The sequence below is a fragment of the Oncorhynchus mykiss genome, chromosome 32 (genome assembly GCF_013265735.2).
Source record: "Oncorhynchus mykiss isolate Arlee chromosome 32, USDA_OmykA_1.1, whole genome shotgun sequence".
In the NCBI taxonomy this organism is placed as follows: Eukaryota; Metazoa; Chordata; class Actinopteri; order Salmoniformes; family Salmonidae; genus Oncorhynchus; species Oncorhynchus mykiss.
In genome coordinates, this window is record NC_050572.1 from 8,521,468 (window position 1) to 8,541,470 (window position 20,003).

The 20,003-nt window shown below is 40.3% G+C and overlaps 1 protein-coding gene across 1 annotated transcript in view; it reads right to left on the minus strand.

Annotated features, from left to right (window-relative positions):
• The window catches only part of LOC110487865 (gamma-aminobutyric acid type B receptor subunit 1), a 265,484-nt gene that overhangs the window by 6,780 nt on the left and 238,701 nt on the right, over positions 1-20,003 (minus strand). Inside the window, exons 19-20 of the mRNA XM_036970908.1 lie at positions 13,859-13,966; positions 9,087-9,180 (exon numbers count right to left, since the gene is read on the minus strand). Of these exons, the coding sequence (XP_036826803.1) occupies positions 9,087-9,180; positions 13,859-13,966 (202 nt within the window). The remainder of the gene's footprint in view (positions 1-9,086; positions 9,181-13,858; positions 13,967-20,003) is intronic.

The following is a 20,003-nucleotide window of genomic DNA, read 5'->3' on the forward strand; positions in this document are numbered from 1 at the left end:
ATATATAACCATACACCACCCCTAGGGAGGGATATATATATATATATATATATATATATATATATATATATATATATATATATATAACCATACACCACCCCTAGGGAGGGAGACAGATATATATATATATATAACCATACACCACCCCTAGGGAGGGAGAGAGATATATATATATATAACCATACACCACCCCTAGGGAGGGATATATATATATATAACCATACACCACCCCTAGGGAGGGATATATATATATATATATATATAACCATACACCACCCCTAGGGAGGGATATATATATATATATATATATATATATATATATATATATATATATATATATATATATATATATAACCATACACCACCCCTAGGGAGGGAGAGAGATATATATATATATATAACCATACACCACCCCTAGGGAGGGAGACAGATATATATATATATATATATATATAACCATACACCACCCCTAGGGAGGGAGAGAGATATATATATATATATAACCATACACCACCCCTAGGGAGGGAGAGAGATATATATATATATAACCATACACCACCCCTAGGGAGGGAGAGAGATATATATATAACCATACACCACCCCTAGGGAGGGAGATATATATATAAATATATAACCATACACCACCCCTAGGGAGGGAGATATATATATATATATATATATAACCATACACCACCCCTAGGGAGGGAGAGATATATATATATATATATAACCATACACCACCCCTAGGGAGGGAGAGATATATATATATATATATAACCATACACCACCCCTAGGGAGGGAGAGAGATATATATATAACCATACACCACCCCTAGGGAGGGATATATATATATATATATATATATATAACCATACACCACCCCTAGGGAGGGAGAGAGATATATATATATATAACCATACACCACCCCTAGGGAGGGAGAGAGATATATATATATATATATATATATATATATAACCATACACCACCCCTAGGGAGGGAGATATATATATATATATATATAACCATACACCACCCCTAGGGAGGGATATATATATATATATATATATATATATATATATATATATATAACCATACACCACCCCTAGGGAGGGAGAGAGATATATATATATATAACCATACACCACCCCTAGGGAGGGAGAGAGATATATATATATATATATATATATATATATATATAACCATACACCACCCCTAGGGAGGGAGAGAGATATATATATATATATAACCATACACCACCCCTAGGGAGGGATATATATATATATATATATATATATATATATATATAACCATACACCACCCCTAGGGAGGGAGAGAGATATAAATATATATATAACCATACACCACCCCTAGGGAGGGAGAGAGATATATATATATATATAACCATACACCACCCCTAGGGAGGGATATATATATATATATAACCATACACCACCCCTAGGGAGGGAGACAGATATATATAACCATACACCACCCCTAGGGAGGGAGGGAGAGATATATATATAACCATACACCACCCCTAGGGAGGGAGAGAGATGTATATATATATATAACCATACACCACCCCTAGGGAGGGAGAGATATATATATATATATAACCATACACCACCCCTAGGGAGGGAGAGAGATATATATATATATATAACCATACACCACCCCTAGGGAGGGAGAGATATATATATATATATATAACCATACACCACCCCTAGGGAGGGAGAGAGATATATATATAACCATACACCACCCCTAGGGAGGGAGATATATATATATATATATAACCATACACCACCCCTAGGGAGGGAGAGAGATATATATATATATATAACCATACACCACCCCTAGGGAGGGAGATATATATATATATATATATATATAACCATACACCACCCCTAGGGAGGGAGAGATATATATATATATATATAACCATACACCACCCCTAGGGAGGGAGAGATATATATATATATATAACCATACACCACCCCTAGGGAGGGAGAGATATATATATATATATATATATATAACCATACACCACCCCTAGGGAGGGAGAGAGATATATATATAACCATACACCACCCCTAGGGAGGGATATATATATATATATATATATATAACCATACACCACCCCTAGGGAGGGAGAGATATATATATATATATATAACCATACACCACCCCTAGGGAGGGAGAGATATATATATATATATATATATAACCATACACCACCCCTAGGGAGGGAGAGAGAGATATATATATATATATATATATATATATATATATATATATATATATATATATATATATATATATAACCATACACCACCCCTAGGGAGGGAGAGATATATATATATAACCATACACCACCCCTAGGGAGGGAGATATATATATATATATATATAACCATACACCACCCCTAGGGAGGGAGAGAGATATATATATATATATATAACCATACACCACCCCTAGGGAGGGAGAGAGATATATATATATAACCATACACCACCCCTAGGGAGGGAGATATATATATATATATATATATATATATATATATATATATATATATATATATATATATATATATATAACCATACACCACCCCTAGGGAGGGAGAGAGATATATATATATATATAACCATACACCACCCCTAGGGAGGGAGAGATATATATATATATATATAACCATACACCACCCCTAGGGAGGGAGAGATATATATATATATAACCATACACCACCCCTAGGGAGGGAGAGAGAGATATATATATAACCATACACCACCCCTAGGGAGAGAGATATATATATATATATATAACCATACACCACCCCTAGGGAGAGAGATATATATATATATATATATAACCATACACCACCCCTAGGGAGGGAGAGAGATGTATATATATATATATAACCATACACCACCCCTAGGGAGAGAGATATATATATATATATATATATATATATATATATATATATATATAACCATACACCACCCCTAGGGAGGGAGATATATATATATAACCATACACCACCCCTAGGGAGGGAGAGAGATATATATATATATATATAACCATACACCACCCCTAGGGAGGGAGGGAGAGATATATATATAACCATACACCACCCCGAGGGAGGGAGATATATATATATAACCATACACCACCCCTAGGGAGGGAGAGAGATATATATATATATATAACCATACACCACCCCTAGGGAGGGAGAGAGAGATATATATATATAACCATACACCACCCCTAGGGAGGGAGGGAGAGATATATATATATAACCATACACCACCCAGAGGGAGGGAGAGAGATATATATATAACCATACACCACCCCTAGGGAGGGAGGGAGAGATATGTATATATATATAACCATACACCACCCCTAGGGAGGGAGAGAGATGTATATATATATATAACCATACACCACCCCTAGGGAGATATATATATATATATAACCATACACCACCCCTAGGGAGGGAGAGAGATATATATATATATATATAACCATACACCACCCCTAGGGAGGGAGAGAGAGATATATATATATATATAACCATACACCACCCCTAGGGAGGGAGATATATATATATATATATATATATATATATATATATATATATATATATATATATATATAACCATACACCACCCCTAGGGAGGGAGAGAGATATATATATATATATAACCATACACCACCCCTAGGGAGGGAGAGATATATATATATATATATAACCATACACCACCCCTAGGGAGGGAGAGATATATATATATATAACCATACACCACCCCTAGGGAGGGAGAGAGAGATATATATATAACCATACACCACCCCTAGGGAGAGAGATATATATATATATATATAACCATACACCACCCCTAGGGAGAGAGATATATATATATATATATATAACCATACACCACCCCTAGGGAGGGAGAGAGATGTATATATATATATATAACCATACACCACCCCTAGGGAGAGATATATATATATATATATATATATATATATATATATATATATATATATATATAACCATACACCACCCCTAGGGAGGGAGATATATATATATAACCATACACCACCCCTAGGGAGGGAGAGAGATATATATATATATATATAACCATACACCACCCCTAGGGAGGGAGGGAGAGATATATATATAACCATACACCACCCCGAGGGAGGGAGATATATATATATAACCATACACCACCCCTAGGGAGGGAGAGAGATATATATATATATATAACCATACACCACCCCTAGGGAGGGAGAGAGAGATATATATATATAACCATACACCACCCCTAGGGAGGGAGGGAGAGATATATATATATAACCATACACCACCCAGAGGGAGGGAGAGAGATATATATATAACCATACACCACCCCTAGGGAGGGAGGGAGAGATATGTATATATATATAACCATACACCACCCCTAGGGAGGGAGAGAGATGTATATATATATATAACCATACACCACCCCTAGGGAGATATATATATATATATAACCATACACCACCCCTAGGGAGGGAGAGAGATATATATATATATATATAACCATACACCACCCCTAGGGAGGGAGAGATATATATATATATATATATAACCATACACCACCCCTAGGGAGGGAGATATATATATATATATATATATATATATATATATATATAACCATACACCACCCCTAGGGAGGGAGAGAGATATATATATATATAACCATACACCACCCCTAGGGAGGGAGAGAGATATATATATATATATAACCATACACCACCCCTAGGGAGGGAGAGATATATATATATATAACCATACACCACCCCTAGGGAGGGAGAGAGATATATATATAACCATACACCACCCCTAGGGAGGGATATATATATATATATATATATAACCATACACCACCCCTAGGGAGGGAGAGAGATATATATATAACCATACACCACCCCTAGGGAGGGAGAGATATATATATATATATATATAACCATACACCACCCCTAGGGAGGGAGATATATATATATATATATATATAACCATACACCACCCCTAGGGAGGGAGAGAGATATATATATATATATATAACCATACACCACCCCTAGGGAGGGAGAGAGATATATATATATATAACCATACACCACCCCTAGGGAGGGATATATATATATATATATATATATAACCATACACCACCCCTAGGGAGGGAGACAGATATATATAACCATACACCACCCCTAGGGAGGGAGGGAGAGATATATATATATAACCATACACCACCCCTAGGGAGGGAGATAGATATATATATATATATATATAACCATACACCACCCCTAGGGAGGGAGAGAGATATATATAACCATACACCACCCCTAGGGAGAGAGATATATATATATATATAACCATACACCACCCCTAGGGAGGGAGAGAGATATATATATATATAACCATACACCACCCCTAGGGAGGGATATATATATATATATATATATAACCATACACCACCCCTAGGGAGGGAGACAGATATATATAACCATACACCACCCCTAGGGAGGGAGGGAGAGATATATATATATAACCATACACCACCCCTAGGGAGGGAGATAGATATATATATATATATATAACCATACACCACCCCTAGGGAGGGAGAGAGATATATATAACCATACACCACCCCTAGGGAGAGAGATATATATATATATATATAACCATACACCACCCCTAGGGAGGGAGATATATATATATATATAACCATACACCACCCCTAGGGAGGGAGAGAGATATATATATAACCATACACCACCCCTAGGGAGGGAGAGAGATATATATATAACCATACACCACCCCTAGGGAGGGAGAGAGATATATATATAACCATACACCACCCCTAGGGAGGGAGAGAGATATATATATAACCATACACCACCCCTAGGGAGGGAGAGAGATATATATATAACCATACACCACCACTAGGGAGGGAGAGAGATATATATATAACCATACACCACCCCTAGGGAGGGAGAGAGAGAGATATATATATATATATAACCATACACCACCCCTAGGGAGGGAGAGAGATATATATATAACCATACACCACCCCTAGGGAGGGAGAGAGATATATATATATATATATAACCATACACCACCCCTAGGGAGGGAGATATATATATATATATATATATATAACCATACACCACCCCTAGGGAGGGAGAGAGATATATATATATAACCATACACCACCCCTAGGGAGGGAGGGAGAGATATATATATATATATATATATAACCATACACCACCCCTAGGGAGGGAGAGAGATGTATATATATATATAACCATACACCACCCCTAGGGAGATATATATATATATATATATAACCATACACCACCCCTAGGGAGGGAGAGAGATATATATATATATATAACCATACACCACCCCTAGGGAGGGAGATATATATATATATATATATATATATATATATATAACCATACACCACCCCTAGGGAGGGAGAGAGAGATATATATATATATATAACCATACACCACCCCTAGGGAGGGAGAGAGATATATATATATATATATAACCATACACCACCCCTAGGGAGGGAGAGAGATATATATATATATATAACCATACACCACCCCTAGGGAGGGAGATATATATATATATATATATATATAACCATACACCACCCCTAGGGAGGGAGAGAGAGATATATATATATATAACCATACACCACCCCTAGGGAGGGATATATATATATATATATATAACCATACACCACCCCTAGGGAGGGAGATATATATATATATATATATATATATATAACCATACACCACCCCTAGGGAGGGAGAGAGAGATATATATATATATAACCATACACCACCCCTAGGGAGGGATATATATATATATATATATATATAACCATACACCACCCCTAGGGAGGGAGAGAGATATATATATATATATAACCATACACCACCCCTAGGGAGGGAGAGAGATATATATATATATAACCATACACCACCCCTAGGGAGGGATATATATATATATATATATAACCATACACCACCCCTAGGGAGGGAGACAGATATATATAACCATACACCACCCCTAGGGAGGGAGGGAGATATATATATATATAACCATACACCACCCCTAGGGAGGGAGATAGATATATATATATATATATAACCATACACCACCCCTAGGGAGGGAGAGAGATATATATAACCATACACCACCCCTAGGGAGAGAGATATATATATATATATATATAACCATACACCACCCCTAGGGAGGGAGATATATATATATATATAACCATACACCACCCCTAGGGAGGGAGATATATATATATATATATATATATATATAACCATACACCACCCCTAGGGAGGGAGAGAGATATATATATAACCATACACCACCCCTAGGGAGGGAGAGAGATGTATATATAACCATACACCACCCCTAGGGAGGGAGAGAGATATATATATAACCATACACCACCCCTAGGGAGGGAGAGAGATATATATATAACCATACACCACCCCTAGGGAGGGAGAGAGAGAGATATATATATATATATATATATATATATAACCATACACCACCCCTAGGGAGGGAGAGAGATATATATATAACCATACACCACCCCTAGGGAGGGAGAGAGATATATATATATATGTAACCATACACCACCCCTAGGGAGGGAGAGATATATATATATATATATATATAACCATACACCACCCCTAGGGAGGGAGAGAGATATATATATATAACCATACACCACCCCTAGGGAGGGAGAGAGAGATATATATATATATATATATATATATATAACCATACACCACCCCTAGGGAGGGAGAGAGATATATATATAACCATACACCACCCCTAGGGAGGGAGAGATATATATATATATATATATATATATATATAACCATACACCACCCCTAGGGAGGGAGAGATATATATATATATATAACCATACACCACCCCTAGGGAGGGAGAGAGATATATATATATAACCATACACCACCCCTAGGGAGGGAGAGATATATATATATATATAACCATACACCACCCCTAGGGAGGGAGAGAGATATATATATATAACCATACACCACCCCTAGGGAGGGAGAGATATGTATATATATATAACCATACACCACCCCTAGGGAGGGAGAGAGATATATATATATATATATAACCATACACCACCCCTAGGGAGGGAGAGAGATATATATATATAACCATACACCACCCCTAGGAAGGGAGAGAGATATATATATAACCATACACCACCCCTAGGGAGGGAGAGAGAGATATATATATATATAACCATACACCACCCCTAGGGAGGGAGAGAGAGATATATATATAACCATACACCACCCCTAGGGAGGGAGGGAATGAAAGAAAGAAAGAAAGGAGAAAGAACATTTATTCAATCGGTTTTTAGTATTCAATGTACTAGCAGTAGCTCCAGCACAGGTCTAATGTCCTAGGTAAGATGACTGACAGATGGGTTTAATGTACAGGAGTAGTCTCTCCCCCCCCCCCCCCCCCTCTCTCTCCCTCCCTCCCTCTCTCCCCTCCCCTCCCTCCCTCCCTCCCTCCCTCCTTCCTTACCAAGCCAAGTATTCATCTTGTCTGAGCTGCAGTGTTCCAGCAGAGGTTGGATCAGAACATCCAGGTCTCCTTTAGGGGCCTCTCTCCCCTCCCTCCCTCACTCACCTCCCTCCCTCCCTCCCTCCTTACCAAGCCAAGTATTCATCTTGTCTGAGCTGCAGTGTTCCAGCAGAGGTTGGATCAGAACATCCAGGTCTCCTTTAGGGGCCTCTCTCACTCCCCTCCCTCCCTCACTCCCCTCCCTCCCTCCCTCCCTCCCTCCTTCCTTACCAAGCCAAGTATTCATCTTGTCTGAGCTGCAGTGTTCCAGCAGAGGTTGGATCAGAACATCCAGGTCTCCTTTAGGGGCCTCTCTCCCCTCCCTCCCTCACTCACCTCCCTCCCTCCCTCCCTCACTCCCCTCCCTCCCTCCCTCCTTCCTTACCAAGCCAAGTATTCATCTTGTCTGAGCTGCAGTGTTCCAGCAGAGGTTGGATCAGAACATCCAGGTCTCCTTTAGGGGCCTCTCTCACAAACTTCTACTCAGACAAAATAGAAGAAGAAGAATATTTCCCTCAACTTACTTTAAATATCAGACGCATAAAACAGTAACAAACAGTGATAGTACAGGTTGAATTCTGATTACTTTCCTCTCTCTATTCAGCCACGGTTTCATAGATTAATGGAAAAACTAAGAGAGGGATACTGCGCTATTGTCATGTCTACAGTATACACATGCCTCGTGGACACATACTATATCCTTAGGTCGATAATGAACACACACATACACATACCAGTCAAAAAGTTTCATTCACACCTACACATTCAAGGTTTTTTTTTCTTTTCTTTTTTTACTATTTTCTACATTGTAGAATAATAGTGAAGACATCAAAACTATGAAATAACAAACATGGAATCATGTAGTAACCCCCAAAAAGTGTTAAATAAATCAAAATATATTTTCTATTTTAGATTCTTCAAAGTTGACACCCTATGTCTTGATGACAGCTTTGCACACTCTTTGCATTTTCTCTCAACCAGCTTCATGAGGATGGCTTTTCCAACAGTCTTGAAGGAGTTCCCACATATGCTGAGCACTTGTTGGCTGCTTTTCCTTCACTCTGTGGTCCAACTCATCCCAAACCATCTCAACTGGGTTGAGGTCAGGTGATTGTGGAGGCCAGGTCATCTGATGCAGCACTCCATCACTCTCCTTCTTGGTCAAATAGCCCTTACACAGCCTGGAGGTGTGTTTTGGGTCATTGTCCTGTTGAAAAACAAATGATAGTCCCACTAAGCCCAAACCAGATGGGATGGTGTATCGCTGCAGAATGCTATAGTATCCATGCTGGTGTTAAGGATATGGCAGACATATGCCCCCTTTGGAGAGATTGGGTACCCCTAGTAAACTGAAAAAAAAATCTGTCAAAAATTGCTAATATATGCAAATAAAATAAAATTATTATTGGATAGAAAACACTCTAAAGATTCTAAAACCGTTGGAATTATGTCTGTAAGTATAGCAGAACTCACAGGGCAGGCATTCTTCCAAACTAGTTTTTGTGGCCATGAAAGTTGGAGCAACTTTGACGTCATGGCCCCCACCCTTCCCAACCAGTTATGATTCTGGATTCTATCTCTTCCGCTAGATGTCCTCTTTCAGTAGAGCTTTGAATCGTTCAAATCCCGCCAGAATTGACCCTATGGGAGTGAAATTAGTGCGTGCCACGAGAAAATAGGCTGTGCGTAGGGGCGCGAATTGGTCCCAGCCATTCCTTTGTTCCAGCACTCAAGAGAAGGGCAGACGATGGCCGATTGAATTGAAGTTTGTTTTGCGTGTCTAAAACATCATAAAGCTTGCTTCTGCACTTAGTTTGACCTGTTTAGTCGACATATAATATGTAATTTTGAAGTTTTGATGCGCAACTTTTCCGGACCAGAGGGCGTTTTGGGTGCATTTCAGCTGATGTTATTAGCAGTAGCTAATACAAAGACGCAAGACTTGAAACCAAACAATGTATTGGGTAAGTATGATGCCTTCCAGAACATTCTGAACGAAGACCATCGAAGGTAAGGGAATATTTATGCTTAAATCTGTGTTTCTGTTGACTCCAACATTACGTAGAAATGTAGCTTGGAACTGAGTGCCGTCTCAGCATATTGAATAGTGTGCGATTTCTGTAACGTTAAAAATAAATCTAACAAAGCGGTTGCATAAAGAAGCAGTGTATCTTTCTAACTATATGTAGAACATGTATATTTAGTCAAAGTTTATGATGTCTATTTACGTTATCTTGCCGCGCTACCTAGATTTCCTGCGGGCATTTTTGAGTAATTTCTGAACGTGAACTCACTGTAAATGGACATTTATGGATATAAATGGCATATTATTGAAAAAAAAAATGTACTGTGTAACATGTCATATCACTGTCATCTGATGAAGATTTTCAAAAGGTTAGTGAGCGATTTATTTTTTAATCCTGCGTTTGTTGATTGCATGTTTTGGCTATTCAAATGAGCTGTGTCTGGTGGTGGTTTTACATATATATGTGCTATGTTTTCGCCGTAAAACATTTTAGAAATCTGACTTGCTGGCTAGATGAACAAGGTGTTTATCTTTCATTTTAGCTATTGGACTTGTTAATGTGTGGAGGTTAAATATTTTTAAGAATATTTTTGCGTTCCATGCGCCGCCGTTTCAGCTGAACGTGGGAGGGTTGATTCCCAATTGGGAACCAATATCGTAGACAGGTTAAGTGTGCCTTGAATTCTAAATAAATCACTGACAGTGTCACCAGCAAAGCACCATCACACCATCACACCTCCTCCATGCTTCACTGTGGGAACCACACATGCGGAGATCATCTGTTCAACTACTCTACGTCTCACAAAGACACAGAGGTTGGAACCAAACATCTCAAATTTGAATTCATCAGACCAAAGTACAGATTTCCACTGATTTCCACATTTCCTGGTTTCTTGGCCCAATCAAGTCTCTTGTTCTTATTGGTGTCCTTTAGTAATGGTTTCTTTGCAGCAATTCGACCATGAAGGCCTGATTCACACAGTTTCCTCTGAACAGTTGATGTTGAGATGTTTCTGTTACTTGAACTCTGTGAAGAGTTTATTTGGGCTGCAATTTCTGAGGCTGGTAACTCTAATGAACGTATCCTCTGCATTAGAGGTAACGCTGGGTCTCCGTCCCTGTGGCGGTCCTCATGAGGGACAGGTAACTCTAATGAACGTATCCTCTGCATTAGAGGTAACGCTGGGTCCTCCGTCCCTGTGGCGGTCCTCATGAGAGACAGGTAACTCTAATGAATGTATCCTCTATATTAGAGGTAACTCTGGGTCCTCCGTCCCTGTGGCGGTCCTCATGAGAGACAGGTAACTCTAATGAACGTATCCTCTGCATTAGAGGTAACGCTGGGTCCTCCGTCCCTGTGGCGGTCCTCATGAGAGACAGGTAACTCTAATGAACGTATCCTCTATATTAGAGGTAACGCTGGGTCCTCCGTCCCTGTGGCGGTCCTCATGAGAGACAGGTAACTCTAATGAACGTATCCTCTATATTAGAGGTAACTCTGGGTCCTCCGTCCCTGTGGCGGTCCTCATGAGAGACAGGTAACTCTAATGAACGTATCCTCTGCATTAGAGGTAACGCTGGGTCCTCCGTCCCTGTGGCGGTCCTCATGAGAGACAGGTAACTCTAATGAACGTATCCTCTGCATTAGAGGTAACGCTGGGTCCTCCGTCCCTGTGGCGGTCCTCATGAGAGACAGGTAACTCTAATGAACGTATCCTCTGCATTAGAGGTAACGCTGGGTCCTCCGTCCCTGTGGCGGTCCTCATGAGAGACAGGTAACTCTAATGAACGTATCCTCTATATTAGAGGTAACGCTGGGTCCTCCGTCCCTGTGGCGGTCCTCATGAGGGACAGTTTCAACATAGAGCTTGAAATTTTCCGGATAAACTGACCTTTATGTCTTAATGTAATGGTGGACTGTTATTTGTCTTTGCATATTTCAGCTGTTCTTTCTATAATATGGACTTGTTTTTTTTTACCAAATAGGGTTATGTTCTGTATACCACCCCTACCTTGTCACAACACAACTGATTGGCTCAAACGCATTATTAAGGAAAGAAAATTGACAAATGAACTTTTAACAAGGCACACCTGTTAATTGAAATGCATTCCAGGTGACTACCTCGTGAATCTGGTTGAGAGAATGCCAAGAGTGTGCAAAGCTGTCATCAAGGCAAAGGGTGGTTACTTTGAAGAATCTCAAATATAAAATATATTTTTTAGCACTTTTTTGGTTACTTCATGATTCCATATATGATGTCTTCACTATTATTCTACAATGTAGAAAATACTAAAACAAAAAAGTAAAACCCTGGAATGAGTAGGTGTGTCCAGTTTTGACTGGTAGTGTATATATACACATTTTTATAGATTAATTATAAATTCAGTACAGATTATCCAGAGCATTGATTGTAAACACATACACTCTATCCTGCCCATTGTAGTTGAGGTATGATTACAATATTCTTTATATGGAACACATTTTCTCTCATCCTAATATTTAAAAATATGAATTTTATAAATTCACAATAAACTCATTCTTCGACTAATCTTGATATAGTAAGGAGCTAATCGATGCTGATGCATCTCCGAAAACAAACAGGAAGAGGAAGAGACCAGCGAAGAGAAAAGAGGAGACAGAGAGGAGGAAGAGAGGACCCATCGAGATAGAGAGAGAGCGAAAGCGAGAGAGAGAGAGGAAGCGAGAAGAGAGGACCCATCGAGATAGAGAGAGAACGAAAGAGAGAGAGAAGAAGAGAGAAGAGAGGACCCATCGAGATAGAGAGAGAACGAAAGCGAGAGAGAGAGGAAGCGAGAAGAGAGGACCCATCGAGATAGAGAGAGAACGAAAGAGAGAGAGAAGAGAGGACCCATCGAGATAGAGAGAGAGCGAAAGAGAGAGAGAAGAAGAGAGAAGAGAGGAACCATCGAGATAGAGAGAGAACGAAAGAGAGAGAGAGAAGAAGAGAGAAGAGAGGAGCCATCGAGATAGAGAGAGAACAAAAGAGAGAGAGAAGAAGAGAGAAGAGAGGCGCCAGCGAAAGAGAGAGAGAAGAAGAGAGAAGAGAGGCGCCATCGAGATAGAGATAGAGAAAGAGGAGGACATTGAGACATTGAGTCATGACTCATACCTCCACAGTGATATGTAGAGGATCCACTATTTGCCAGATCATAAGTGACAGGACGTCAATGACCAGCAGCACCCCCACGGTGGCGTAGAGTTTCCACGGTTCCAGGTGCTGCAAGGAATCATGGGATACAGGAGGACTTGTCAGTTAGGCCGTGTCTTAAATGACACCTTATTGGCTCACTAGACCATTACTTTGGTACCCTATATAGACCTGCTAAACGACCCCTCTACCTCACTAGACCACCCCTCTACCTCACTAGACCACTCCTCTAGACCACCCCTCTACCTCACTAGACCACCCCTCTAAACCACCCCTCTACCTCACTAGACCACCCCTCTAAACCACCCCTCTACCTCACTAGACCACTCCTCTAGACCACCCCTCTACCTCAATAGACCACCCCTCTAAACCACCCCTCTACCTCACTAGACCACCCCTCTAAACCACCCCTTTACCTCACTAGACCACTCCTCTAGACCACCCCTCTACCTCACTAGACCAACTCTCTACCTCACTAGACCATTACTTTGGTACCCTATATAGACCTGCTAAACGACCCCTCTACCTCACTAGACCACCCCTCTACCTCAATAGACCACCCCTCTAAACCACCCCTCTACCTCACTAGACCACCCCTCTAAACCACCCCTCTACCTCACTAGACCACTCCTCTAGACCACCCCTCTACCTCACTAGACCACTCCTCTAGAGTCAGTACACTACTGTTGACCAGAGGTATAGTCAGTACACTACTGTTGACCAGGGGTATAGTCAGTACACTACTGTTGACCAGGGATATAGTCAGTACACTACTGTTGACCAGGGATATAGTCAGTACACTACTGTTGACCAGGGTTATAGTCAGTACACTACTGTTGACCAGGGATATAGTCAGTACACTACTGTTGACCAGGGATATAGTCAGTACACTACTGTTGACCAGATATATAGTCAGTACACTACTGTTGACCAGGGATATAGTCAGTACACTACTGTTGACCAGGGATATAGTCAGTACACTACTGTTGACCAGGGGTATAGTCAGTACACTACTGTTGACCAGGGTTATAGTCAGTACACTACTGTTGACCAGGGATATAGTCAGTACACTACTGTTGACCAGGGATATAGTCAGTACACTACTGTTGACCAGGGATATAGTCAGTACACTACTGTTGACCAGGGATATAGTCAGTACACTACTGTTGACCAGGGGTATAGTCAGTACACTACTGTTGACCAGGGATATAGTCAGTACACTACTGTTGACCAGGGATATAGTCAGTACACTACTGTTGACCAGGGGTATAGTCAGTACACTACTGTTGACCAGGGTTATAGTCAGTACACTACTGTTGACCAGGGATATAGTCAGTACACTACTGTTGACCAGGGATATAGTCAGTACACTACTGTTGACCAGGGGTATAGTCAGTACACTACTGTTGACCAGGGATATAGTCAGTACACTACTGTTGACCAGGGGTGCTATATAAGGAACAGGGTGCCATTTTGGAAGCACATTTGGCTGGATGAACACAGGGGATAAAGTCCCACACCTACATCTGTTTGGTTTGACTGTGAGAGATTAACAACGACATAAATAGACTGGAGCCTGAGCTTGACGAGAAAACAATGATCCATCACTAAGAGGCCAATTCTATCTGCCCCCAAAAAAGCAAACTGGTTGAACCGCACCATTGAAATAGACAACGAGGTTGTGTCTCGACTCAACACCCACAACCATTGGCAGTACTGATGGAAAAATAAGAAATATATTTATTGAAAACGTTTGAAACAAAAAAAACAAAGCAAGGAGAGACAAAGAACGAATAGCGTAAATGTAATATTGATTTTGGTGCATTTATACAAGAGGATTAAAGCTTTGTAGCGAATACTATTTATCACCCTCATAGTAAGCAGAACGATAAAGAAGAGGAGGTATATGAAGTCCACACCAGATAACAAGATTTTGGAGTCAATCTTCTTTTTTTTTATCTTTCTTTAAATAGGCAAGTCAGTGAAGAACAAATTCTTATTTTACAATGACGGCCTAGTTAAAGTGCCTTGTTCAGGAGCAGAAAGACATATTGTTACCTTGTCAGCTCGGGGATTTGATCCAGCAACCTTTTGGTTACTAGTCCAACGCTCTAACCACTAGGTTACCTGCCGCCCCCAGCTTGTTGTCTAGTAGATAACAAGATGTGTGAGTCAATCTTCTACGTAGTAGATAACAGGATGTGTGAGTCAATCTTCTATCTAGTAGATAACAAGATGTGTGAGTCAATCTTCTATCTAGTAGATAACAATATGTGTGAGTCAATCTTCGATCTAGTAGATAACAAGATGTGTGAGTCAATCTTGTATCTAGTTGTCATGACGTTGCCCTGTTGGGTGAGGTTCATGACCCCCCATAAATACCTTTCCCACTTTTCTCTCCACTCTACAGAATGGACTTTTAGAAAGCCCTTTGGTAACATAGAGAGAGTCTGGTAACATCAAAAGGTTGAGGAAAGGTGCAATATTTCTGTAATCCAACCAGTTGAAAGTGTCCGTTGGTACGTAAAGAATGATGTCAGATCAGTTGTCGTCTGAGACATTATTACTGATGACAGGACGACATAAATTGTATGTTGGAAAGTCTACACATTATAGTTATCAGACTCACATGGAATTGGTGTACAATTTAAATGTTTAAATATGAAACTATTGTTGAAAATATTAAATGTAATTTTAGCTTCTAAATGAGAGAATTGTTTTCATAAGTAAACTATGCTCACTAAGTGGCCACGCACAAGTGAACAGACATTGGTTGAGAACTATGAAACACGCCCTTCTCTCCCCCAATACAAGCCCATTGACTGAACTCAACCTCAGTTCCCGAAGACGTGAGGACTGGTGTCCATACGTTTAAAAGGGCTAATGTCAACGTGGAGGTGACGATCACCACGCTGGAAGGATGAATTTCGACTAGACCAGCCAGAATACAACACGAGCAGAGTATGGCAACTTGTTATGAACTTTGAACTCTTATTCATCAAAAAAGTGATACATCCTAGGCGCTGAGTTTATCAGCTCCAGCTGTAAACGTACGTGGCCTAAGAAAGGACAGACAATCCTATGAGAAGACAGGATACTTCAACGTATCCACTCTACAACACTACGACCCAAAATATTCTACAAAGGACAAGGGTGATCTCTGCTGGGCAAACCAGTCTTCCATTTTCGACCCATCTATCGAAGAGCAGCTCAGTGTAAATATAAATCTTGCATTTTCCTTTTACAAATGGGCGGTTATTAGAATGCATAAGATTCTGTATTTACGTCAGCATAGCTTCTCACAGTCCGATAGAGACCCAATCCCCTTTGTCCCTCAGTCTTCCCGCTCTTTCATTCATACCCAACCACCTTTCTTTGTGTAACCAGCCATCATATCGGTTTCGTCCGCTAGGGACTTTTTCTTTTATGACATGATTAGTAATCGATGTATGATCCATCCTGTGTATATGTAATTCTGTGTGATTATTTAGGCATTTAGTAAACAAATAAGGCATTTTTTTTGTATTGCTGATTCAACTTGTTAGCCAGGGTTCGTGAAGATAAGCAAGAATTTTACGATGTTCAGATGGGACTGAATAAGGTGACAATTAATAATTGACTGCTGTTGATAAAAATCCTGTTAAGGATTTTTGCCTAAAATATCATACCCAAATCTAACTGCCTGTAGCTCAGGCCCTGAAGCAAGGATATGCATATTCTTGGTACCATTTGATAGGAAACACTTTGAAGTTTGTGAAAATGTGAAAGGAATGTTGGAGAATATAACACAATAGATTTTGTAAAAGATAATACAAAAAAATGAACCGTTCTTTTGTATTTTTTTTGTACCATCATCTTTGAAATGCGAGAGAACGGCCATAATGTATTATTCCAGCCCAGGTGCAATTCAGGTTTTGGTCACTAGGTGGCAGCAGTGTATGTGCAAAGTTTTAGACTGATCCAAAGAACCATTGCATTTCTGTTCAAAATTGTGTATCAAGACTGTCCAAATGTGCCTAATTTGTTTATTAATAACTTTTCATGTTCAAAAATGTGCACTCTCCTCAAAAAATAGACTGGTATTATTTCACTGTAAAAGCTACTGTAAATTGGACAGTGCAGTTAGATTAACAAGAATTTAAGCTTTCTGCCAATATCAGACATGTCTATGTCCTGGGAAATGTTCTTGTTACTTACAACCTCATGCTGATCCCTTTAGCCTACTTTAGCTCAAGTGTCCCTTGGAAGGGACACCGATACCGAAGAAGGTGGCAAGATTTTTAAAATGTATTATTTTTATTTAACCTTTATTTAACCAGGTAGGCCAGTTGAGAACACCTTTATTTAACCAGGTAGGCCAGTTGAGAACAAGTTCTCATTTACAACTGCGACCTGGCCAAGATAAAGCATGTATGAGTCATTATTTTATCTAGTAAATAACACTATGTACTGTATCAGTAATTGTCCTATGAAGTAGATAACAGTATGAGTAATTATTCTATCTAGTAGATAACAAGATCAGTCATTCAGTCCCATTGGAAAACACTGAAGTAGAGGTCGATTTGAATCTTTAAAGGTGCCTCACATCTAAGATACGGTGTAAATGTATGGAACTTTGCAAGCGCAGAGGATCACCTAGCACGAGAAGAAAATTCATTTTGAACCTATTATCTACTAGAAATAAAAACATATTTATCCCACGCACTCAATTTTCCATGAGCATAATATCCTTTTACAGAAGGTTCCTTAAATCCCAAAGCCTTTCCCGATAATTATCTTACACAACGCCCCCAAAAAAATAAAAAGAATAACAACGCCGTTGTTGAATGGGGAGGGAACACACATCGTCAAAGGCACAAAGGAATTCAAAGTCACAACGTTTCAATAACAGAGAGCATCAATAGGCGTCCGCAGCGCTAGGCAGAACATCTCTCTCTAGCCTTCTGCCTACGTCCCATATGGCACCCTATACTCTTAGTGCACTACTTTGTGGGACACCCTATGGGACCTGGCCAAAAGTAGTGCACTATATAGGGAATAGGGTGCTATTTGGGACGCAACCTTTGAGTAGGTGGCCTGTCTGGCTGAATGGCTGGCTGGTTGCTGGCTGACTGGCTGGCTGAATGGCTGGCTGGTTGCTGGCTGACTGGCTGGCTGAATGGCTGGCTGACTGGCTGGCTGGCTGAATGGCTGGCTGAATGGCTGGCTGGCTGACTGGCTGGCTGGCTGAATGGCTGGCTGACTGGCTGGCTGGCTGAATGGCTGGCTGAATGGCTGGCTGGCTGACTGGCTGGCTCTCTCTCTTTCTCCCTCGGTCTCTCTGTCTGTCTCTCTCTCTTTCTCTCTCTGTTTCTCTGTCTGTCTTTCTCTCTTTCTCTGTCTCTCTCTAACTTTCTCCCTCGGCCTCTCGGTCTGTCTCTCTCTCTCTCTGTCTCTCTCTGTCTGTCTTTCTCTCTTTCTCTCTGTCTCTCTCTCTCTCTTTCTCCCTCTGTCTCTCTCTCTCTCTTTCTCTCTCTGTCTCTCTGTCTCCCTCTGTCTCTCCCCCTCTCTGTCTGTCTCTCTCTTTCTCTCTCTGTCTCTATTTCCTCTGTCTCTCCATCTGTCTCCCACTCTTTCTGTATGTCTCTCTCTCTCTCTGCCTCTCTGTCTCCCTCTGTCTCTCCATCTGTCTCTCACTCTTTCTGTATGTCTCTCTCTCTCTCTTTCTATCTGTCTCTCTCTCTTTCTCCCTCTGTCAGTCCATCTGTCTCCCTCTGTCTCACTCTCTTTCTCCCTTTGTCTCTCTGTCTCTCTCGCCTTCTCCCTTTGTCTCTCCGTCTGTCTGTCTCACTCTCTGTCTCTCTGGTCTGTCTGTCAGAGAGAGAGAGAGAGAGAGATAGAGAGAGGTAGGAGAGAGAGGTAAGAGAGAGAGAGAGAGAGAGAGAGAGAGAGAGAGAGCGGTAGTAGAGAGAGAGAGAGAGAGAGCGGTAGTAGAGAGAGAGTGAATGTGAAATGATAATGCCACGTTGGGAAATACATTATTTCCAGCGCATATAGGGCACCCTTGACTGAGAGGATGATGAAGTAAAAGGCCCTTTAGAGAGCAGCCAGGACACTACATGGGGAC